Source organism: Desmodus rotundus, chromosome 3 (assembly GCF_022682495.2).
Source record: "Desmodus rotundus isolate HL8 chromosome 3, HLdesRot8A.1, whole genome shotgun sequence".
Classification (NCBI taxonomy): domain Eukaryota; kingdom Metazoa; phylum Chordata; class Mammalia; order Chiroptera; family Phyllostomidae; genus Desmodus; species Desmodus rotundus.
The window spans coordinates 8,394,058-8,416,528 of NC_071389.1; the positions used below are offsets into that span (position 1 = coordinate 8,394,058).

General features: G+C 56.6%; 1 protein-coding gene across 8 annotated transcripts in view; it reads left to right on the forward strand.

Annotated features, from left to right (window-relative positions):
- KAZN (kazrin, periplakin interacting protein) overlaps nucleotides 1-22,471 on the forward strand; it is a 386,173-nt gene that overhangs the window by 274,201 nt on the left and 89,501 nt on the right. For all 8 annotated transcript variants that reach the window (XM_053920000.2, XM_045190540.3, XM_045190539.2 and 5 more), the window contains one exon: nucleotides 16,854-17,045. In XM_053920000.2, coding sequence (XP_053775975.1) covers nucleotides 16,854-17,045 — 192 coding nt within the window. The remainder of the gene's footprint in view (nucleotides 1-16,853; nucleotides 17,046-22,471) is intronic.

A 22,471-nucleotide genomic window follows, 5' to 3' on the forward strand; every position in this document is an offset into this window, starting at 1 on the left:
CCTTTCTGCAGCCCACCCTGCACCCCTGAGCTGACAGCTCGTAGGCCAGAAGGACCTCAAAGACATTCAGTGACAAGCTCACATACTCCTAGTGGACTCCACAAGCAGCATCCATGGCCAAATAAACAGCACTCGCCTCTTGGCAAGAGGGTCTCGTGAATATTTGCGTGCAGCCAAGAGGTTACAAAAGGAGATACTGGAGAGAAAACTAATACACTGAATGCTGACCAGTTGAAAGGAGATCGAGTTTCTCTGCCTGGAAATGTTTAACTTGTGTCAGCCACCTACCTTCCAGGGCCGGGCCAGTCTTGGTTGGGCATTTGGTCCCTCCCCTCACACTCCCCCCAAATTAGCTTTTTGCAGGTGTGCACGCAGAGAAAATGGCAATTTGGAGGAGATTTATAGCTTTTTCCAGAGATCAGGAACAGGAACAATTTCCTGGGCAGCAGGGTCACCCCGGCTTAATCTTCGTAATTACTGAAAGGGCCTCAGCTGAAACTCTTGAGCTCTGCCCATGGCCTTTGCTGAGGGCTGTGCCATCTGCTCACCTGCTGCCCCACCCTGTCCCCTGGCCTCCTGGGTTTGGGCTGCATTGTCCAGGGCCTGGAGGCTGAAGAATAACCAGAGCTTGCATTGTGGGGTGTGGGGGGTTGTTTTTTGTTGTTTTTTTTTTTTTTGATCCCTGGAATGTCTGCAGCTATTACGTACCATCTACCACTGCAGATGGAGTGACCTCACTGGCCTGGCTGGTGATCAGCCTGCAATTCCAAAGGAACATGGCAGCGAGCCCACAGGACACAGGGCCTTTTCTTGTTACCAGTCCAGTGACAATGCAAGCACCTGCTCCTGGTTAGGGCAGTTGCCTTATTTTCTGCAGCTTTGCCTGACCATGGAAGCTGTTTTTAGGCATCTGCAAACGGGGGGCGAGGGGGTTGTTTTCCATCACCCCCCACACACACACACCCTCCAGTCCTGTACACCCCGGTCACGCTAACTGTTCTCTATCTCCTCAAGTTGCCACGAGTGTCCACAGTATTTCAGATGTCTTGGGAAGGAGGTGCCAGACTAGGGCCTGATGTTCCAGGTTTGAAGTTTGTGGACTGGGGAGAAGAAAGAGGGAAGATCTAGCAGCTCAGCTCAGGAGAGCAGGGCAGGAGGAGAATGACTTAAGAGAGTAAATTCCATAGACCAGCAAAGAGCCTTGACCTGCTCCAAACCGTTCCCATCTAGCGTCTCTGACAACACTTGCCTTCATTCAAACTGGGCACTTCGACGCTGTGGCCAGCAACCCGAGAACCTACCATTTTCTCCTGGTTGTGGGTGCAGAGCGGGGTTGGGGGAGGGGCGGGGGCAGGAGGGGTGGAGCTTGGAAGAAGAGAGAGGCTTGAAAGAAGAGCATGTTTGTTTGGTCTTGAAGCACCTGTGTCCAGGAGTGTAGGTCCTAGGGGTCTTTGGCCCGATCTAAGGCACCCTGAGCCTGTGCCCTGGGCTGAGTTCAGCTCAGCAGGTGCTTCTTGGGCTCAGCTCCTGGGTCAGGGCTATGCTTGGTGCTGGGGCATAGAACAGGTGGCTCCCACCAGGAGGTACTCCGGAAGAACCTGGAAGGGTGCTGCCCTGTACAAGAGTACAAGAGACGGCCTTGTCTGGGTTGGCAAAGTCATTCGTATTCCTCCAAGAGAAACAGCCTGGGGGCCGGCCGGTCACCATGGCTGAAAGTTCTGCATCATCTCTTTCTCCCCTACTTGGCTGTAAGACCAAGGTGCTGGGACATGGTTGTGCGTTCTGTGGAACTGGGTGTGAGCCGCGCATGCCTGTAGGAGTTGGGGGGGGGAGCAGCCCGAGAGCCATGGTTTTTTTCAATTTACATTTTTTGAATAGTTTTCTCCTCTGCTCTCCCAAGGGGCGGTGTGCAGAGCAGAATGAGCATTTGACCTTTGCGAAATGTTGGCGGAGTGGGCCAGACAGACGGGGGAAGCGTTTGGTGGCAAGGCGGCAGCCCGCAGCAGGAGTTCAAGTTACTTCTTCCTTTTTCAGTCCATAAACTGGAGACAGTGAGGAGGGCAGGCGGCAAAATAGAGGGAGCTTCCCATGCCCAGGCCTCCAGATTAGGACGGCCTGGCCACTTCCTCAGCACCCAGCACCCCGCTGCTGGGAGCCCCACCCTGGACGCCTCTCACACAAGAATGTTCTGCCTGGGCGCCCCGGTCAGGAGTTCCAGGAGAAGCCCCTGGGGATCCCAGGACAGAACTGCCAGGCGGGGGCTGACCTCAGAAGCACAAGGCGGTGGCTCCCAGAGGGGGAGAGGGACAGGGAGGGGAAAGAACGAGCGCACACGAGGATGTAGCACGTGGCGTGTGCCAAGCACTGTTCTTTATGTATAGTCACTCTATGTGTATAGTTACTCATTTAATACAGCAACCCCATGAAGTAGGTCCTGTTACTGCCCCATTTGACAGGTGAGAGAACCGAGGCACAAGTGGCTGGCACTCAAGTTCTGTCCACGCACACACACTTAGCAGTAACTCAGGGACTCAAGTTTCCCCTCCTCCTCCCACCACTCCGCACCCCACCCCCCAAATAGCCCACATTTTTCTGTCTTAATAATACGTTTGCTTCATAGACCACACTGCTGAAACTCCCCAAGTGAAATAGGGGTGTTTTTCTAATCAGTTTGTTCATTTTTAGTCCTGATGTTTGTGGCCTGACAGTTGCAAGGGACAGGGCTGTGGGGGTCCCCTTTGATCTCCCAGTTAGAAGTCTCAGAATCTGTGACTGCAGAAGCCTCTGGAAATGGGCTGGGCCACTTTGGAACTGTGGGTACCCCCGGCCCTGTGAACAGACCGGGGCCTGAGGAGGACAGGAAAGGATGGAACAGCCCAGAGAGGCTGGGTTATAACCTCGAGTCTGCATGGGTGGGTTGGGAAGGGACCAGGGAGGACCAGGGCGGGGAGCCGGGCCCACACTCTCTGGGTGGCTGACTGGGGAGCTGTTGCTTGGGCCTCAGGTTGACTCTCCTTCGTGAGGACAGTAAAACCCACATGGTACCTACCAGAGGGTTGGGACGGCAGATGTAATCGAGAGCCCTTGGAAGAAAAAACTAAGTGTTCAGCTAAGCAATATCCGCCCCGAGCGTGGCCTTCTGCGTATGAAAGTGCCATCTTGTTCCAGCCAGGCAGTGGGCCTGTGGCTAGCCTCTGCTTGCTTTTGAGTTATGTTAGCACTGGGGGTTTGGGGGGGGGGTCCTGAGGCACATCGCAGAACAGCATCCTGGGAGGAAATACCGCAGGGGGCACCCGGCGGCCTGGGTGACCACGGCCCAGACTTCTCAGATGTGGCCCTTGGGCCTCCCTCAGGCTTTGAGGTGGCTGGGGGCTGCACAGGATGTGCGCCCAGCACAGGGAGCGTCCCCTGTCCCTGGGATGCTGAGCGCAGCTCCGGCCTCCCAGCCGCAGGTGTCGCGGCCCGGTCAGGCCGAGGCCGAGGCCGAAGCCAAGTGGGGCTCTGTGACCAGCCCCTGTGGCCCGGGCCTGCTCTTTGTCAGCCCGAGGTAATTTTTCAATTAACTGGATTGGCTGGAATCCGGGGCACCCTAGGAGTGTGGGAAAGCATCCCAGGCCGGAAGGGCCCTCCCCTCTGCCCCCCGCTGGCTCGGGGCTTGGCTCCCAGAGGGAGGATCCAATTTCATATCAAGACACCAGGATGTGATCCCAGTGCCCCTCTGAAAAATCCCAGATGGCGCCTTCTGGAAGCCCCAGTGGGCTCCGCGCTGGCGGCCAGCCTGTCCTCCCCCACCCAACCCTGCCCCACAAACCCCCAGGCTCCCTGACCCGGCTCCAGCGGTGAGAGAGCCTCAAACGGTGCTCTCGTTACTGACATTATTGCTAAACAATTTAGAAAGGCAACCGTGCCAGTTTTCATAAGAGGAACATTTAAAGTATGCAAAGCATATTTTATTTCTTCCTGGAGCAGCTGCTCAGTCGGGCTGTAGAGTAATCAGCAGTGAGTTATAGGGATCGGTGCACTGCCCCTGCCGCCTTCCCATCCTCAGGCACGTCACAGCGAGTGACCATGGAGGACCCGAGTGGCTGGAAACCCCAGGCGCCCTCTCCCTCTCCCGCCGCCTCTGTTGTCATGGCATCGGAGCTGTGCCAGCGTTTGCTGAGGGTTACACGGTGCCCGGCCTCCTGGCATCTATCACTGTTACTCGCAGAACGTCACTGCAGCCCTGGGAGGCGGATACTGTCATCGTCTCCACTCCCCAGAAGAGGACAGAGAAATGGCCCTGCCAGGGTCGAACAACTACCAAAGGGCAGAGGGGGGATCCGCCCCCAGCAGCCTGCTCCAGCACTGCTGCCCCCAGTCACCACTGGCCTTTGGTAGGGGAGGAAGCTGAGGGACTCAGAGGTCACACCACGGCAGAAGCTGCGCATTCTTGTTTCACCTTCCGAAGCCACGTTTGAGACGGGAAGTCCAGGCCTGCCGTCTGTCTTGGGCCGCAACGGGGACTTGGTTCAGCTTGTTTGGAAAGGTCAGATCTGTTCATGGTACGGGTCTGAAGGTGCAGGAGGCTCGGACTTGCTGCCCTCATGTGATGGTGGTGTTTAGGAGAGCCCTGGGCTGGGCCCTGGTCACCTGCTTCCCTTCTCTGTGTAACATTTACCTCTGCGGGGGCCGTCGGCATGCCTGGCTCATTTCGATGCTTTTAATCCCCGAGTTGGTGGCTGAGACTGCCTGAGCAGAATGTTCCAGCCAAAGCGTGTTTCCAGTTTGGCCTCCCGGTTAAGGGTGCCAGTGGCCTAGCAGTCAAAGTTGTGGGTTCCGGACACCTTCCTCGGGGCCCCCGATGGGCTGTCTACGAAATGGGGATAGAAATGTCTTTCTTCCCCATAGTCTTCCTAGGAAGGTAGCTTTCCCACCAGGAGCTGGACCCAGGAGAACCACTGTCTGACAAGTGGGACAGGCAGCTTCTTCCATCCTCTCCTGTGCATTCTGGTGATGGGCGGGGAAGGAAGCTGAGATGTGGGTGTTTTGGTGCTGACTCAGACTCAAGGGTGGGGAAGAAAGCAAGGGTGGGGCTTTCCCCCCCAGTCAGCCGGGTTCCTCCCAGTTTGTGATAAGCCTTGCAGCGCACTCTGGGTGGCAAGGGACACAGGCCTTGCCACCCCGGTGGTTGCTGTCCCTCTCCTGGATACGGCCATTAGGAGCCAGGCCTTGAGGAGGGGTGAAGCTTGTTGCAAAAGCCAAGGATGGGGCACCAGCCATTTTCACCAGAGCTGTAAGAGAGGCCCGGCTCCATCTCTGTAGTCCTGTGTCAGCCTCTCTGTCGCGGCACGCGGTTTGAGAAACATGCCCATCGTGACACTGAGGGCCAGGAGCCTTGTCCAGTGGTGACGAGCGTGAGCTTTGCAGTCAGACAGACTTGTGCGTAGGGATGCAGCTCTGCCGCCTGAACCAGCCCCCCGGCCCCGAACAAGCCGGTCCACCTGTCGTGGCCTCTGTCTCTGATGTGCAGAATGCAGAGGCCAGCACTGCTTCGACGGCCTTGGCCGGGGAATTCGCTGGGCCAGGCTCAGCGTCAGGCCCACGGTCCACACCCAAATGGAAGCTGGACTCCTCAGACAAAGGACGGTGGCCCTGTGCCACTGGAGCTCTCGGACCCCATTAGGTGGGAGAAGAGGACGAAGGCTGATTTGGGGCAGAAAAGGTCTGTAAATGGCCTTGAGGCCGAACTTGAAAGTTTGCGCCTTCCTGGGTTTCAGGCCAGGGGGACTGGTCACTGAGGGGGCTCACTGGTTTGTGGAGGCAATTCCATTTCCCATTTTGTTTGTCACTAGACTCCTGAAGGAGAGGCATAGCTTGGAGTGCTTAGCACACAGCAGGTGGTTTTTACGTTTGTGGGGATGCTCGGTACCCAGAAAATGGTCCCAGACAGGTGCAGTTTATCAGGATGTTTTTTTGTTGCCAAGGATAGAAAACGCAACTCATACTGGCTTAAGAATGTATTGGCTTGTGTCCAGAGGTAGACTAGCTTCAGGTGGGGTGTGATCCAGGACACAGGGATTACCTGAATCCAGTCTTTGTCTTGTTGGTGCCCCCATCTCAGTGGCAATGTGGCCGCCCACATCTCCAGACTCCATCACCACAGCCATCATTAAAGGGCGCAGTTCCTGGTCCAGACACTGATTCTGATTGGACTGACTTGGGCCATGCCCCATTCCTGAACCAATCACAGTGACCAGGGCAACTCAGTGCTCTGATTGGCCAGACTGGGTCACATTTCCACCCCTGAACCACAGGCCTCAAGAGCCGGTGGCTCCTCAGAGGGAAGGGGAGGGGCTGTGTCAGGAAGACAGGGGGCATGGATGCCAGCTGACCGAACACCTGCTGCCGCATCCAGGGAGTGATGGGGAGGAGTTTGAAAAGGTGGGATGAGCCAGCATTCCAGGAACAGTGGTATTGAGGCTCAGCTTGACAAGAGTGTTAAGACCCCCTGACACCGAAAGGGTGTCCCAGGTCAGCTGCCGTCAACCCACTTGACACGATAAACTGGCCTCGGCTTCTGAGTCCCAGTGGAAACTGTTCCGTGAAGGCCGGAGGAGGCGGCTGGCCAGGCCCTGAGGGGAGGCCAGCCCTTTCCTCTCCTGCCCAGCAAATGGATAAGGAGCAGGCTCCTCGAGGCCACCTGGGCATTGGGCTTTGGGACTGAGCTGTTACTGCTGTCACTGCCCGCCAGGGACTCAGCCGCCCAGGTGACAGGAAAGTGTCTGCATCTCCTACCCCCAGCCAGATGGTGTACTTAAAGGTTCACGTCACCCCTGGAATGAGCATCACCTGCTGAGTGGTCTTTGCAGACAGCCGAGGACGTGGGTGAGTGCCGTGGCGGCATCGAGCCACAGGCCCAGAAAGGCTGCCAGACGCTGTCCTTCCTGGGCTTGCGGAGCAGTGGACACAGGAGGACCTCCAGTGACAAGCTGGCACATTATAGGGATCAGACCAGGCCACCCACAGGGACCGCATTCTGCAGCACTGAGCCTCGAGTTATTGGGGAGACCCCTGGGAGTTAGAGAGCTGTGTGCTGGAGGTTGATGATCCTTCAACTTCCTGGGGGCATCTCTGCATTTAAATCTGTGACCGTCACTGTTCTAGGGCAGGGGACTTGTCTCCATCTCTGGCACCTGGCCCACGTTGCAGACTCAGTGCTTGGTAAGAAGGGATGAAAGGATGTAGACCCCTGTCCCTGGAGAGAATTGGATTCCTGGGATGAGGAGCTGGGTGGGCATGGTTCTCCTGTGGGAAACGTGGGCCCCCCAGATCATTGATGAGGGTTAGCTTGACAGTCGGGCCCAAGGCGGTCTGGCTAGAGGTGTGTTTATAAGGCCAGCAGCTGTGCCGGAACAGCCTCCACAGGAGAAACGGATTAAACAGCGCCTGAAGGAAAAAGTGATTACCGTGAAATATGAGAAAAAGACAGACTGTGTCACCTGGTACCTGCGATGCCCACCCCCACCCCACCTGCAGTAGGAATCACCAGGCGGCTCTCCAGGCCTGGGCATGGCCTTGGGATCGACACCTTTGAGGAGCAGCCTGGCGTCATGTGAGACTCTGGTATTTGGCAAGTGCTGTATAGCTTCCCGTCACCCCTACGGGGTTAAGTATCTTGGTCAAATGACAAAGGCCCAGAGAGCATGAAATCCCCAGCAAGCCGTTGTTCCAGCTCTTACTTGCCTGCTGCTGGGCCCATTCCTGCCTAGTGGGTCTGTCTCCACTCTGGGTGGGGGCCAGGGGAGGGATGGGACAGACTGCATGTGGAACAGGGACAGAGGTGGCCCAAGGGGTCTGTTTTCAGCTTATCGCGCAGGGACCACACAGGAGTGGGCACCCGGCTGGCCCTGCGGGGTGGCCGAGCAGAAGGAAGTGACTCGAAGACTCGCCTCACCCCTTCCCTGGGTGGCCGGCGGAGGCCCGTCCCTGGGGCTGCTCTTCCAGGGCCAAGGTTCCCAGAGTTCACTCCCCAAGGTAAACCATTACATGCAAGACCGACCTGGCTGAATTCCCCGGTGGTAGCTGTGGTCATTTACAGAGCTTTGAGGACCGACCCTTCAGGGCTGGGGCCAGGCTGGAACCGGGGGCCGCATTGTTGCTCCAGACCCACATTCCCTGCCCCACTTGGGTGCTGGTCAGCTTAGAAGGCCGAGGTTCTGTGACCTTCCATGCCGGGGAAAGGATGCCAATGGTGGGAGCTGCCCAGGAGGGCCTGGGGCCCCCTGAGCAGGAGTGGGAGGCTTTGGCGGCCCTGGGGGTCAGTGTGCAGGTGGGCAGGCGGCTGTGCCCGCAGTAGAAGGGGTATGATAATATCACTCAGTGGTTATAGGCAGAGGCCCTGCAGCCAGACCACCTGGGTTTAACCATGTATTCTCTCCGGGCCTCAGTTTCTCCTGTAAAGTGGGCGTGTCCCCTGTGGTTACTGTGAGGGTTGAGAAGTAGCTCACTTAGAACGGTGTTTGCTGACCTGCGCTCGTGGCTCCGAAAGCATCGCTGTTGTTACTATGATGCTGACCGTGAGCAAATTCAAGGACAGAGGGAATCTAGGAATGCAGCTCAGACATACCTCGTTCTATCCATGTGTTACCCCCACAGAAATACAGGTGGGCAGAGCAGGCATCCTTACCCCCTCTGAGTGGTGGGCTCACCGGCGACCCCCTCCTGACTCTGCCTTTTCAGGGGTCCCCTTCACTGGGTACGGGCTCCTTCGGACATGTTAACAGACACACTTGGTCCTGTTACAGCTTAGCTTGGGAGTCTGGGAGCTCCTGTCTCTCCAACCTCCAAGGACAATCACATTCTTAATTTTTAGAACAAGCGTCATCCCAATGGACTAAGCACCAACTCCCCCCACCCCGCCCCCACCACCACCTAAACTGATTTGGTCCAAACCCAATAACCGAAGAACAGCGGTCCCAGGAGCAGCGGCACCTTGCCAGTGCTCACAACTGGCCAGGCGCCCCTGGACAGGTCTGTGGCAGGGGGGCTTCAGAGCCCCACAGACCCAGGCCTGACCCCATACCCCCAATGTCGCCGAGCCTCAGGCAGGCTCGCCCAGCCCTGCACAGGTGCCATGAGGATCCACCGAGATGAAGCCAGCGAGTGGTGCCCAGCACAGCCGCTACTTAGAAAATGGTAGCGCCGTCAGCCATTGTCTCTGAGAAAGGGTGTTTGGACTGGCAAGGACCATGGCCCAGTCAGAGAGTTGTGTCATCCGGCTGTCCCAGGGTGGCCAGGGCCAGGGTGGGACCCTCCTCCCGGTTTTCTGTTTCCCTCCTGCAGGGCAAGTAGCTCTGGCGAGTGCCCCGGCGTTTCCTGGGCGTGTAGGCATGTGTAGGGAGTGCAAGCCACCTACAGAGCCTCCCAGGGTGGCGGTGTGGGACCCGGGCTCCCCTTCCACGGAGGCCTCTGGAAGGCCTGGGGCCGGTGGGCTGTCTTCCTGGAGTTGGGAAGAAGGGCTATAAAAAGGAGTTTTTAATGGAAAATCTGTCACATGTTACCCCGATTTTAGATTTTTTCTTGCGGTACAATAGACACGCAGTGACATGCACACATCTTACGTGTACGGCTTTGAGTCAGGTGAGTTTTGACAGACGTGTGCTTGGCTGTTTCGCAAAGCGTCCACCTGTGAAAGGCGACCAGGGACAGTCACTCCCAGCCTGGACTCGCTGACCTCACGCAGCCTGGCCCCCAGGGAGCTCCCCCGTGCTGTCCTCCTGCCATCCCTGTCCAGGCAGTGGCTCAGCCCCTCTGCCCCTTGAGCCACCCCCCCGGAGCGGGTCCCACAGCCCGGGCTCTGCGGTCACTGAGGCCGGCCTGCCTTCAGACCGTCAGGGAGGTGTGTGCCCTTGTTCATGACGACCATGACAAGCTGCATTTGGCCCCCATCTAGAACCTTCCTCGGTGTTTCCACGTAGATGGATTACTTTGTTTAAAGTTTCCCATGGAGACTAGTCTTGGCTCCATTTTCAGGTAAACTCAGAGGTCGCTTGTCCAGAGGTCAGATAGGTGGGATATGGGGGAGCCAGGACTGTGTCCAGGCTGGCTGACCACACCCCCACCCCCAGCCTGGGCATCATTCTGGCGTGTCCACCAGGAGCCCGGCACTGGGCTGAGCTCTAGGTGTCCTGTGCAAGCGGAGCAGAGCCCCTGCCTGTGTGGAACATAGGCTGCTCCATGGCCCCCTGCTTTGTCCGGAGCTGCGTGGGGACTGGCCCCTGGGGGAGGGCCCGGAGCACCGTGCAGGGCAGGCTGGCCCACTGTGACCGAGCTCTGCCGCGGAAACAGGGGCAAGCTCCTCCCCGGCTGGGGGCACGCCTGCCTCCACTGCTGTCCACCAAGGGGCCTGCTGGCTCCCTCTGTGTCACCCCGACCCTCCCCTGGCAAGTGACACAGTACCGGAGTCGAGACTGGGTGCTGGAGCAAGACCACCCAGTTCAGACCCTGCTCTGCTCTCTACTCCGTGGGACCTTAGTCAAGTCAGCTAAACCCCGTGCCTCGCCCTCCCTGCCTGTAAAATGGGGTGATGGCGCTAGGCCCTACCTCATGGGGTCATTGTGGGGACGGACTAGTAGCCCTGTGATAGATGCACAGCAGAGCCTGGCACACGGAGCAGGTGCTGGAGAAATGCTAGTGATGAGCAATTGTTGGGACTCGCGGTCGTTGTAAGATCAGCGTTATTGAAAACTCTCGGCCGCGGGAGGCTGGGCTTACAAACCTGCAGCTCACCTGAGGAGTCTCTTGGTCCCCCGGTGCCTCGTTCCGGCCATTCTTGGGGGTGCCTACAGGCACAAAAAGCAACTGTCTTCCCTTTTCTTCTCTCCCCACCCCTGTGAGCTCACAAGAGTTGACCTGGAAAAGGCTCATCACAAACCGGGGGGCTCTTCCCCAGCGCCAGGGTGGGCGCCTCCCTTCTGCACTGTGTTGATTCCCCCACAGTCCTCACTTCCTCCTCTCCCCCTCCCCCCGCTCCCTGGATTCCACAGCTCAGCTGGCCACAGGGCAGACCCACAGAGGCTGCTGGCCCTTGGCAGCCAGCTGAAGTCGGACTTGGAATCAGCAGGGAAATCTAAGGGCCCCTGTGCCAGTCAGCCCTACCCGGCCCGTGCTGCTCCAGGTCTCAACGGAACTACAGGGCTGAGCCATGCTGTCCAGGCCCCAGGCTCTGTTCTCTCTCCTAGGCATGTTTGTTGCCCTGTGCCTGTTGTCTCCTTGTTACAAAATGGCTGCTGCAGCTCCAGCTCAAGTCCACTTTCCAGGCAGGAAGGCAGAAAAGGGGCAAGCCCTTTTTTCTTGGAAGGTAGTCCTCCTTGGCGATCTTGTCCTACAACCTCACCAGCCAGAACTCGGTCACATGGGCAACCCTAATTGCAAGGGAGGCTGACAAATGGCATTTTAAGCACTAGCTTCATTGCTATCACAGACAAAAAGGGATGTGCTAGAGAAGGGATGGGTCAGCCCCAGCTCCCTTGACACCTCTGAGTGGGAGGATGCCACACCCCCTGGCCCTAGGGAAGAGGGCCCAGCTGCTTCCACTGCTTGTCCTGCCTTGCCTGTAAGGCCCCCCCTAGGGCATAACTGCTGGTAAGCAGCAGCTTCTCCTGGGGCAGGAGAGACGCCAGGCAACACTCCCTGCTGCTCCCATGGCCTAGAGAGCTCTGCTGAGTCTGTGGCTTCTTCGGTGGCACCCCACCCTTTCACCACTAGCCGCACCCCTGTCCCAGGTACGAGGACACTGTGGCTGCCCAAAAACTACAGAAAGGTACTCAGTTGATCTGTCCTTTGTCTGTCCTTGGGCTAGGCCCGGGACGATTTCTCCAGAAGCAGTGGCCCCTTCCTCAGCAGCTGTTGCCTTGGGCTAAAGGCTTCCTCCTCCTTGTCCCTGCATCTGCAGACCCGGCTGCTTCCTTCCTTCTCCATCGCGAGCCCTCTAGATCAGCCCCGGCTGGGAGGACTCCGTGCAGGGGTGGTGGTCATCTCTGTGTGCACTTGAGATGTGGCTAGTGCCACGGGAGGACCAAGTTGTCCATTTTAATTAATTTGCACAGAAATAGCCACGTGTGACTAGTGGCTGTCCCACTGAGCAGTGCCGTTGTAGACCAGAGCAGGGACCCTGTTCCTGCCAGGGGGGCAAATGCATAATCAGTAACACTCATCTAGATTCATAGAGTGGGGCCTTCCAAGGATGCCGATAATATGAAGGCCCAGAGAGGGGCAGTGTGTTGTCCTAGGTCACACAGCAAAGTAGCAGTCCTCTGCGGCAGAAACCCAAGTCTTCCAGCTCTGGCTTCTTCGTGGTTTCTGAGGAATGTGATTGCTCCCCTCTGTGCAGGGGGAGGGAGAGCTGTGGGTACGATGGGGCATGGACAGTGCTCACTGGGCTGAACACATGTAAGTGTATTACACATGTGTCTCATTTATTGCCATCACCCCCACTTTACAGGCGAGGCAGCTGAGGCCCAGGAGAGGAAGTGCCTGCCCCCAGTCCTGCAGCCCACAGACGAGCGGTCCGCGGTCTGCTGAGGCTCTCTGCGACCCAGTCCCAGAGCTGTCTGGAATCTCTGCCCCTGGGAGGTCCAGGGTGCGTGAGCTCTGGGTCTGCACGCCCAGCTGGGGCAGGTGCAGTGAGTAAGTGTGCACAAGCCTCTTCCTTTCCGTGGAGTTGTTTTTCCAGCCTGGTCTCCTAAGACTTGGTTCCTGCAGGTGCCACACCTGGTGTCCCGCCCTTCTGCTTATTCTGGGCCAGACTTGAGAGGCGGAGTCTAAGTGTTAGGTACACCTGTTAGAAAGGTGAGCGCAAGAAGAATCCGCCTTTGCCAATAGTCCAGGAGAAGGGTGCCCGGCTCCATCTTACTCTCTGCGCTCTCATAAGTGCAGGGTCACAGCCAAGGCTGTGCCTTCGCCACCGTCCGTGAGGTGCTCCGGCCAAGCCCTTCCTGGGACCGCCCAGTCCATGTGCCAGAGAGCAGGGCTGCTGGATCAAACCCAGCACACCCAGCTGAGCTGGAACTTCAGACAAGCGACAAATAAATTTTCAGTGTCAGTGTGTCTGTGTGATGTTTAGGACAGACTCACACTAAAAATCATTTGATATTTATCTGGAATTCCAATTTAATTGTGCATCTGGGGTTTTCCGTATGTGTGGCTTTGCTCTGTTCCCTTTGCTCGATCTGGTGAGCCTGCACAGGGGACAGGGCCCCATGCAGTGCACATGACAACTGAGACCTGGAGAAGTGACGGGGGGTTGCACAAGGTCACGCACAATAAGGCCCTGACCGAGATTGGATTTGACGCCAGGTCATTTGGAACCTTATGCTGTCTGCTGTTAACAACCTTGCCGGCTTCCTCAGGGCAGCTTGAGGAAGCCCAGAAGTCACCCTCCTAAAAAAAAAAAAAAAAAAAATCGAAACAAACCTGTCTTTTCCCTGCCCGGACATGTTAGCAGTACTCACACCTTAGTTTGAAATAAGCCTTTGGTGACAGCTGATGGGCAACTGGGGAGACGCGTCGACGGAGGGAGTGTCTGAGTCCGTTTGGGCTGCTGTAACTAAAACACCGTGGACTGGGTGCTTGTAAACAACGAAAACGTGTTGCTTGGAGTTCTGGAGTCCTCAAGTCCAAGATCAAGGCACTGGCAGATTCAGCGTCTGGCGCGGTCCTCTTCCTGGTGCACAGAGAGCTGCCTTTTGGCTGCGTCCTCACGTGGTGAAAGGGGTGAGGGAGCTCCCTGGAGTCTCTCTTAGGAGGACAGCGATTCTATTCCTGAGGGCTCCAACCGCGGGAGTTAATCACCTCCCAGAGGCCCCGCCTCCAAATACACATCAGGGATTAGCTTTCAGTGTGTGAATGTTGAGGAGACAAGCATTCAGGTAGAGAATGCTTCATTATTGTTCTGGCAGAGAACAATAATGAAGGGTTTTCAAAGTCCTAGCCACGATGGAGATGGTGAGCCAGGGCTGGGGTACAGGAGGGGTGGTAAGCGTTAAGACCTTTTATAATCTGACCCCAGTGTACCTCTCCAGGCTGCCTCTTGCTCTTTCTCACCTTGTACCCATTCACTGGTCACCCAGGGACCTCTCAAGCCGTTTTGCCTTGGCTCGCACCGTTCCCTCTGCTCACCACCCTCCCCCACTCATCTTCCAGGTCCCAACTCACAAGTCCTCATGCCCTAAGCAGAGACAGCCCCTCCTGTTTACTGTGCTTATGTGTATACGCTCCTTCTACTCACTGGGGGCTGCTTGAGGCCCACGGTGTTCCCTGCTCCTTTCTGGATGCCCCGTGCCAGGCCTCCAGTATAGGTGGCCCACAAATGTTGGAGGGCAGGGAAGGGTCCCCCAAAGCAAACCGCCTACTTTGCGGTTTTGCTGAGAGACTTGGGACAGTTTCCAGCCCACGCTCGAGGCGATGTCAGGGCAACTGGACATTCTCCTGCAGACGGCCTGCCTTGGGAGGTGTGGTTTGGGGCCCTTCGAATCATGTTCACGGTGGGGTCTGGGAGGGCCAGCCTGAGGGCAGGACCTGTCTGTGACATTCACCCAGGAGTCCCTAGTTCCAAGGGTGGCATCTGGCACGTAGCAGGTACCTATACATTCTTCTTGGGTGGGTGGGTGGGTGGGTGGAGGGAGTCATTCATTGTCACACTCTGGGGTGCTTGAGACCCCGTGGTGAAGGGTACAGCCAGGCCCACCCTCGGCAAGCTGTGTCCACCAGGCCCACAGGTGGCAAACATGTGGGCCACCCTCGTAATAAGGGGTTCTGTGCAGGTTGTCCAAAGTGCTATCAAAATTGGGCAGCAGGCGAGGGCCACTGTAGGTGCCGGAGGTGACGATGGGGCTGAGACCCACTGGTGGGAAGGAACCTGTGGGGAAGGGAAGGAAGCTCTTCTGGCCGCCACGAGCCTCACCCCTTCCAGAGCCAGAAGCCCCTGGTGGCCCAGGGTGGCTCAGGGTGGGCTGCTGGGCAGGTACCTCCTGGAGCTGGGGGGCAGGGAGGGATTCTACCCGGGGTCAGGTAATGTGCTCTGCCTTTAAGGGGCCCTCGGGCCTCTGTGGGGGACCAGCGGGGGTCAAGCAGGAGGTGGGAGGGCATGGAGGCCTCCCTCGCACAGGGGACAGCTGGACCCAGATGGCCTCAGAGCAGGAGGTAAGGAGGGACAGGAACCGGGGCCAGGGTCCAAACCACCTTTTCCCAAGATCCCTGGTGGTGGAGGGACACCTGTCCTCAAGGCCTCGGCTCTGCTCCCGTTCAGCCTGTCCCCCATCACGGGAGAGACCTGGCTCAGCCTTGAGGCCCGGGTCCCCAAGTATTACTGGCGCCTCAGGCAATGGCAGCCACGACCTTATCAATACTGAGCCCACCCTGTGGACTGAACCCTGTGGGAGGAGGACTTCCTCCTGCATCTTCTTGAAGCTACCCCACCCAGTGAGGGTTAGACCCGTTTTACAGATGGGGAGCCTGAGGCTTGGAGGGGAAGGGTCAAGTGCCTGGTCAGTGGGGGGAGCCAGACCAGAGGTCCGGTGACTTGAAAGCTGTGTCCCAGTCACATCCCTCTGCCACCCTCACTGCGAGGAGGTCCCTCTGAGGCGTGTGGCCTGTGTCACAATGAGGAGGTGGCCACAGGCAGAACAGGGAAAGTGTGTTCCAGGTGCAGGAAAGAGTTTGGCGTGTTGCAGAGAGAGGGACGAGCGTGGCGGGAGAGGGACGGAGCAATGGGTGGGTTTAGTGGTGCCTGCAGAGGTGAGCCCCCCACGCCTGCTATGACGAGCACTTCCAAACCTTTAATCCCTGAGGTGCCGGTGCTCTCTTAACGTTTGGTGTTGCAGTGGGTACCTCCCCTCGGGAGCCACTCCCCTGCTCCCAGCACCCTCTGCGGCCTGGCGTCTGCTGTTGCTCAGAGGAGCAGACCTGTCGGTGTGTCCGTGTCCGTATGTCCAGGTGTCAATCAGCCTGCAGGACTGAGCTGGCTTACGCCTCCTGTGGGACAAAGGTGTACCTGCTGGGTACCATCTGAGGCCCCCCGGGGCCTGAGGGATACCGCGTTCTCCTTGGTCTCATTCTGCGCGCTCATGTAGGTAGCATCGGGTCTAATTTAAGTTGCGCAGAAACCTCTGCCCACAGTGTCGCCGTGGGAACCGTTCATCAGAATCCGCTTTCCTGCACAGACACATAGAGATGCCGACATCCTGTTCCTTTGGGGCCCCTGAGGGCCATGTGTTTTCTGAGACGTGTTGAGTGTGTCTTTCAGGGTGTTTCCCAAATGTCAGACTCGGGGGGTAGGGGGCCCAGGCTCTGCTACCTACTAACTATGGCCTCATGGAGCTGCTTAATCTTTCCAAGCCTCCACTTCCTAATCTGTGAAACGGGGGTTAGGACCATACTTGCCTCAGGGGGTTCGGGGAGGATTAAATAAGCCCGTGCATGTATAGCTCACCTGAGCATGCTGCTGGCTCGGGGCCCTGATGCCAACTCCCGCCTGCTCTTCCGTCCACTCTGGCTCCTCCCTTTGGGACGGGAAGACTGTCGGGTCATGAGCATGGATGCTCTGGGGCAGTAATACCAGCTGTGGAGCCCTAGAGAGCATGGTGGGCTATGGGGTCCCACCAGGGGCGCTCTGCAGGTGGGGGTGGGCCCAGGACCGGACCTGGGGCTCTGTGAAGTAGGCTGGGCTTTGGGGGTTTTCTTTTTGCACGTAGGAAAGGCCCTGAAGGCAGAGCAAACAGGAAAAGCCAAAGCACCTTAGAACTGTCCCCAGAAGAAGGGAGCAGGTGTCAGCCAGCGTCCCCTTCCTCTAACCGTGTGCCCTTCTCCCCTAGTGCTCCTGCGGGAAGAAGTGTCTCGGCTCCAGGAGGAAGTCCACCTTCTCCGGCAGATGAAGGAGATGCTGACGAAGGACCTGGAGGAGTCGCAGGGTGGCAAGTCCTCTGAGGTCCTCTCAGCCACCGAGCTCAGGGTCCAACTGGCCCAGAAGGAGCAGGAGCTAGCCAGAGCCAAAGAAGCCTTGCAGGGTGAGTGATGAGTCAGCAGAGCCCCTCCCTCCCCTTGCCCGGGGCTCAGGTTTCGGCCAGGGCCACGCAGGCTCTGGCAGCCGGGCTCCAGCCTGCGTGCAGGGAGTGACATGGGTGCAGGGCGTCCCAGCGCCTAGATCCCAGCTGAGGCTGCCGCGCCCGTTTCAGGATGGAAAGCTGCCTCTTGCAGGGTCAGGCACATAAGTCGTCTCCCGTGTGGCCACCACTGTTCTCCCTCACGGCAGGTGGTTGGGCAACTTTGCTGAACCAGGGTGCCAGCTGGCAGCTGCGTCTCCTCTCCCAGAACCCTGGGGGTCCCTCACCAGGCAGTGTGCCTATGCTGGGCTCTCTGCTGGAGGACGCGTTGGCCCCTGCCCTTCACTCGTGTGTACCATGGTGGGCTCTGTCAGGAGTGGGGCCTGGTCCTCTTCTCGAGTTGTTTGGAGATCCCCTTGGAGAAGGGCAGCCTCTGGCCCTGGTGGGCGCATGGGGAGGGAATGTGGCCTAGGTGTCCGGGTGGTCTCTTGCCACAACGGACCACGAGCCCATAACCAGAAACTGCTGCAGAAAGCAAGGAAGCCAGTGGGCCCGCACGTGCAGCCTGCTTTCCGGGAAGCTGGCTGGGATAGTGGCAGCCTCATCCCCATCTGTCTGGGAGCCACCTGCCCACGCTCTGGGCCGTGGGGGAGGGGCCTCAGAAGGTCCTTTGAGAAAGGCTGGAGGCCACCCGGGACAGTGCTCAGAGATGTCCATCCAGCACCAGGCCGTGGACAGAGAGTCAGCTCTGGGGTCTGCCGCGATTGTCCACCTTCCCCGAGTGTCTGTTCCTCCTGGAGGGGTGGGGGGCGGCAGGGAGGCAATTAAAACCTGGCCACCTGCTTTCCACTACCATTTACTAGAATGATAAATACTCTGGAGACTTTATTTTTGAAGCCAAAGCAGGCTAATTACTTGGATTGATTGGTGGCTGCTGTAGCAGCAACTCCAACATGGAGGGACTTAAAGAATCTGTCTGTCTCTGTCTTCTGTAACCATCCGAGGACCATTTCGGGGTGGTGGGCCTTGCTCCCCCGGCCTGTGAGAGACGCAGGGGAAGAGCCTAAATGGAGGGCCCGAGACCCCTCTGGCAACAGCTTGGGCATGTGACCGGGCCTGGCTTCAGGGAGTGCTGGGCAATGTCGTTCCCAGCTCGGCATTCCTGCCCAGGTTGCCAGTCTAACTGGGAGGAGGGGAGAGTGGATTTTGCTGGACAGTTTGTCGGCTCTGCCATAGCGGGCTTCTCGACCAGAGGTGAGACATGAGCAGCAAACACTCACACCCTGGCTAAGCAGGCTGGCTGGCTGTCCAGTGGCCACTGACCGTCCCCCAGGATGTCTGGGAAATCGTCTCTGAGTATGAACCTTACCCAGGTGTTACAGCACTCTTTACACCTGAGTTCTTTCCAGTGAAACAAATTACTCTCACAGGCAGGGAGACCCGTTTCTGTCAGGGTTTTGTTTCAGCGGGGTCACGGAGGCAGCGTCGTGGGTGGTCTCTCCAGGCCATGGTGGGCAGGTGGTCTGGGTTAGGGTTGGGAAGCCCTGGTGCCAAGCATGCGTGCTTTCTCTAGGCAGCTGGCCAGCCGTCTAGGCTGATCTGTGGGAGCCTCCCACCCCCACCCCCACGTTCCCAGGAGCCTCTGAACATCCCTTCCCTTCCCAGGATGGGACCCCATCCCAGGAGCCCCTGAGGAAGAGCCTCAGGGCCCTGGCCTAGCGAGCTAAGGTCCTTCGTTCTCACTAAGCTTTGTGCAGCTGTGGAGAGTCGGGGCTGCCCCGGGAAGCAGCCGCCTCGACCACCTTTGCCAGCATTCACTAGAGGGACGGAGAAGCCTGCCCTCCAGGTCCTCGGCCTGGGAAAGCATTCTCCCCGTATCTGTCCTCTGGACCTGTGGGGAGTAGAAAAACCTCTCAGCTGTTTCCAGACCCAAAGGAACGGACACAGGGGTGGGCAGAGGCTCAGTTACCCTGCTCCCCAGCTCCTGGGACAGGCAGCCTGCCCTCCCCACACCTCACTTCTCTGGTCCGAGTGATCAGACAGTCATGGTGAATTACACGGGGTGACGTCTGCAAAGGGAACGTTGCAGTGATCGCCCCTGCGGGGCAAGCTGGCTGTCGGCGTGAGGCGCGGCCCGCGGGGCACAGAGCTGTGTAGGCGTTTCTCCCAAACTGCGCTGTGACTCTCTTGTCCACCACCAAAAGTCTCCCCGGGGACCCCGAGATCCGCCTGACGGGGCGGCTCCTTTGTGGGAACAGGAATCTCATCAGTGAGGACTCGCCAGTGTTCATTAAAAGAAAGCTTTATTGAGCACCTACTGTGTGCCAGCACTGTTCTAAGCACTTGACCTACCACTTACCCCAATGCTACTGGGGGGTCAAACCCCCTTTTACAGATGGAGCCACCTGAACGAGGCTCAGGGAGGTTAAGTTACTTGGCCATGTTTATAGAACTTTTTTAGAAATTTTTTCTGCTGGACCGACACACCACATCTTCCCTCTGGGGATGAAGCCAGCCTGGATGAGAGAGACGGGACACTATTACAGCTTGATAACAGGGCAGTAGACGCCTAAATCAGATCTGGGCTTGAATCCCAGCTTTACCACTTATTAGCTGTGTGACCTTGGGCAAATTCCTTAGCCTCTCTGAACCATAGTTTCCTTACTGAGGGTAACAATAACCATACTTGTTTTTCTTATTGGGGCTAATAATAGTAGCTACTTCGGAGGGTTGTTGTAAGGATTAAATGAGATGTAAAGTGCTGGGCCCTGTGCCCAGAACATTAGTGCAATTACTTGGCGATGATCACAGGAGAGGGGGCTTGGCAGACCTGCTCGGATCTGCTCGGAGGTTAGGTCTCCTGCCTCCCATTGGGGGTGGCCCAGACCTGAGCGCCCCTGAGCCCATCCGAGCTCAAGGTAAGCCGGGTTCCTGAAAAGCAGTCCCGTGGGCACCTCCAGCCGCCGGAGCGTCCTGCCTGGCATCCTGCAGTCGTAAATAGGGTGCTTCCTCCCCAGCCACAGCACACGGTGAGTAAATCGCAGACAGACGTGGGCAGAAGGAGGCTGGGGCATGAAGAGGGATTTATGTGCCCGTAATGAGGAGAACGGGAATAAACGCACAAGCCAAGTCAGCAGCAGATGTTGGGTGACACTTGTTAACAACCAGTGTCCCTGTAGCGGAAACACGCAAAGCCCCCCAGAGACTTCTGGCAGGTCCACACCCGCCTGCCCCCGTTCTTTGGAGGAGCAGGAACTCACACACCCGAAATATCAGCCCCTGGTTCCAACATCAAAACAACTCGAAGAATCTATTTTGGGGAAAATGGGTTTAGAAGGTTCCTTTGCGTCTGTGGGGGTGAGTCCGGGAATGTTTGCTTTAGGGTTTTGATCTCCCTGTGAGTTTCCAGGCAGAAGCAACGGGTGATTGTTTAGGAAAGAATGGTGTTATGGCACATGCTCGCACACGTGTGTGTAAATGTACCCTAGTCCCTGCGCGACCCCAGATCCACACGTGGTGAGATCGTAGCCCCTAAGGCTCTGTTGGGGTGTCCGTTGGTCTCCCCGGACCCTCCTAGGTTTCACTGATTTCTCCGCGCATCAGGGCACTGGAGAAATGATTGTGAAAATGCACTTCTTCCCTCTTTTAATCACTTAATGGCGTGTCGAGTGTGTTGGGCATTTTCCCACAACAATAAATGCTCTTGGAAAACATAATTTTTAATGACTACATAATGTTCTTCCAAATGGAGACACCGTAATTTATGTAGCCGCTTCCCTGTTGTTGGACATTCGTTTGCACATTTTTCTTGTCGTGTCTGCTGTTACATAACACGCACTAAAGACCTGTGTCTGCGGATGGGTTTGTTTTTCTCAGGACAGAGGTTCTCCCATTCTCTGGTCTCCGGGCCGTGTTCAACTCTTGCAGAACTGAGGACCCAAAGAGCCTTGGTTTATATGGTTTGGATCTGTTGTTAGTTACAGTTTTAGAAATTAAAATGGAAAAAACGTCTGAATCTTTAATAATTTATTTTAAAATAACAATAACCTCATTGCACGTGAATATATAAAAGTATTTTTAATGAAAAGTAAGAATGTTTTTCCCCAACAAAAAGATTTAAGTGAGAAGGGAAACATTGTTTATGTTTTTGTGCAAACTTTTTAACGTCTGGTTTCACAAAAGACTGCTGAGTTCTCCTCGCTCCTCCAGTCAGGCTGCTGTGATTTGTGTCCTTGGTTGGAACTCCGGCATCACACATGCGCCGTTGGAAAAGGGAGGAGTATATTAACTGCCTTATTAGGTAATTGTGGGTAATTTTCTTCGATGCCACACTGCAACTTGCCAAATGGAAACTCCTTCAGAGCTTTGCTACAGTGTAGCATCTGAAACCTTGTTTCTGTGATAGGTCACAGTCGTCAAAGCCACTGGTCTGATTTGCAGTTCGAATGGATTTTTGCACGCACATAGGATTTTTTTTAACACTTCACGTTGATCACTTGGGAAACATTGGCTCACTGCGCGATGAAGTTCTTCCCGATGTGGACACATTTCATTACCCGTAAAGTCTCGAAGCCTTAAAAAGTTGTTACAGTCAGAGTGGCAGGTCAGGTGCGCCAGAATTCTCATTTTTGCTCAAAACTCGAGTTTTATCATTGGCAGCAAATACCGTCAGCTCTTTTCCTAAGAAGTGGCAGGCTTACTTCCCCCGTTTGTTAACTTAGTTCGGTAGTGCGCAGGCACCAAAGTGTGTGTGTTAGTCAGCCCATCAAGGGCAAATGGTTTCCTTTGGAAAAGTGGCTAGTTTAGCAGGCAACTCGGCTACACAAGGGTTTTTCCTCGACACAGTCACGGTTCTTCGCTGTGCAGCAAAAGAGATTTAAGTGCACGTCACATTTGATTAAAAGACGTGTGCTTGGAGATGGAACGTTAATAGAACAAATCGCTCGCACTGCTTCACCAAGGCTATTTGTAGGCAAGACTCCGCCCTTTTCTCCTACTGCAAGTGCACGGGGGAGAAACACAGTGACCACTGACTCCGTTTGGTGCCGCTGCTGGGGTTTCAAAGGTGTCGGCACGCCGCCCACCCCTTCTTTGGCTCCCGCCGTGCAAATACTCACATGGTGAAAAGGGCAGGTGGCATCAGAGTATGATCAGGGAGGTGGTTTTTCCTCCTGGGCCCCCGATGATAGTGGTGACAGCCAGGACTTTTTATCCCTTTTCTCACGTTAGCTTGGTGAATGCTCACGGGCCTGTGAAACGGGCTGTGAGTGCACCCGGATTACCCGGCAGTTCCAGGTTCAGACCTCAGCAGGGGCCTCTTCTGCTCTGGGGCCTTCGGGGATGGACTTTGTATAGGTGTTATACCTGAATGACTAATGGCCTCTCTTCTC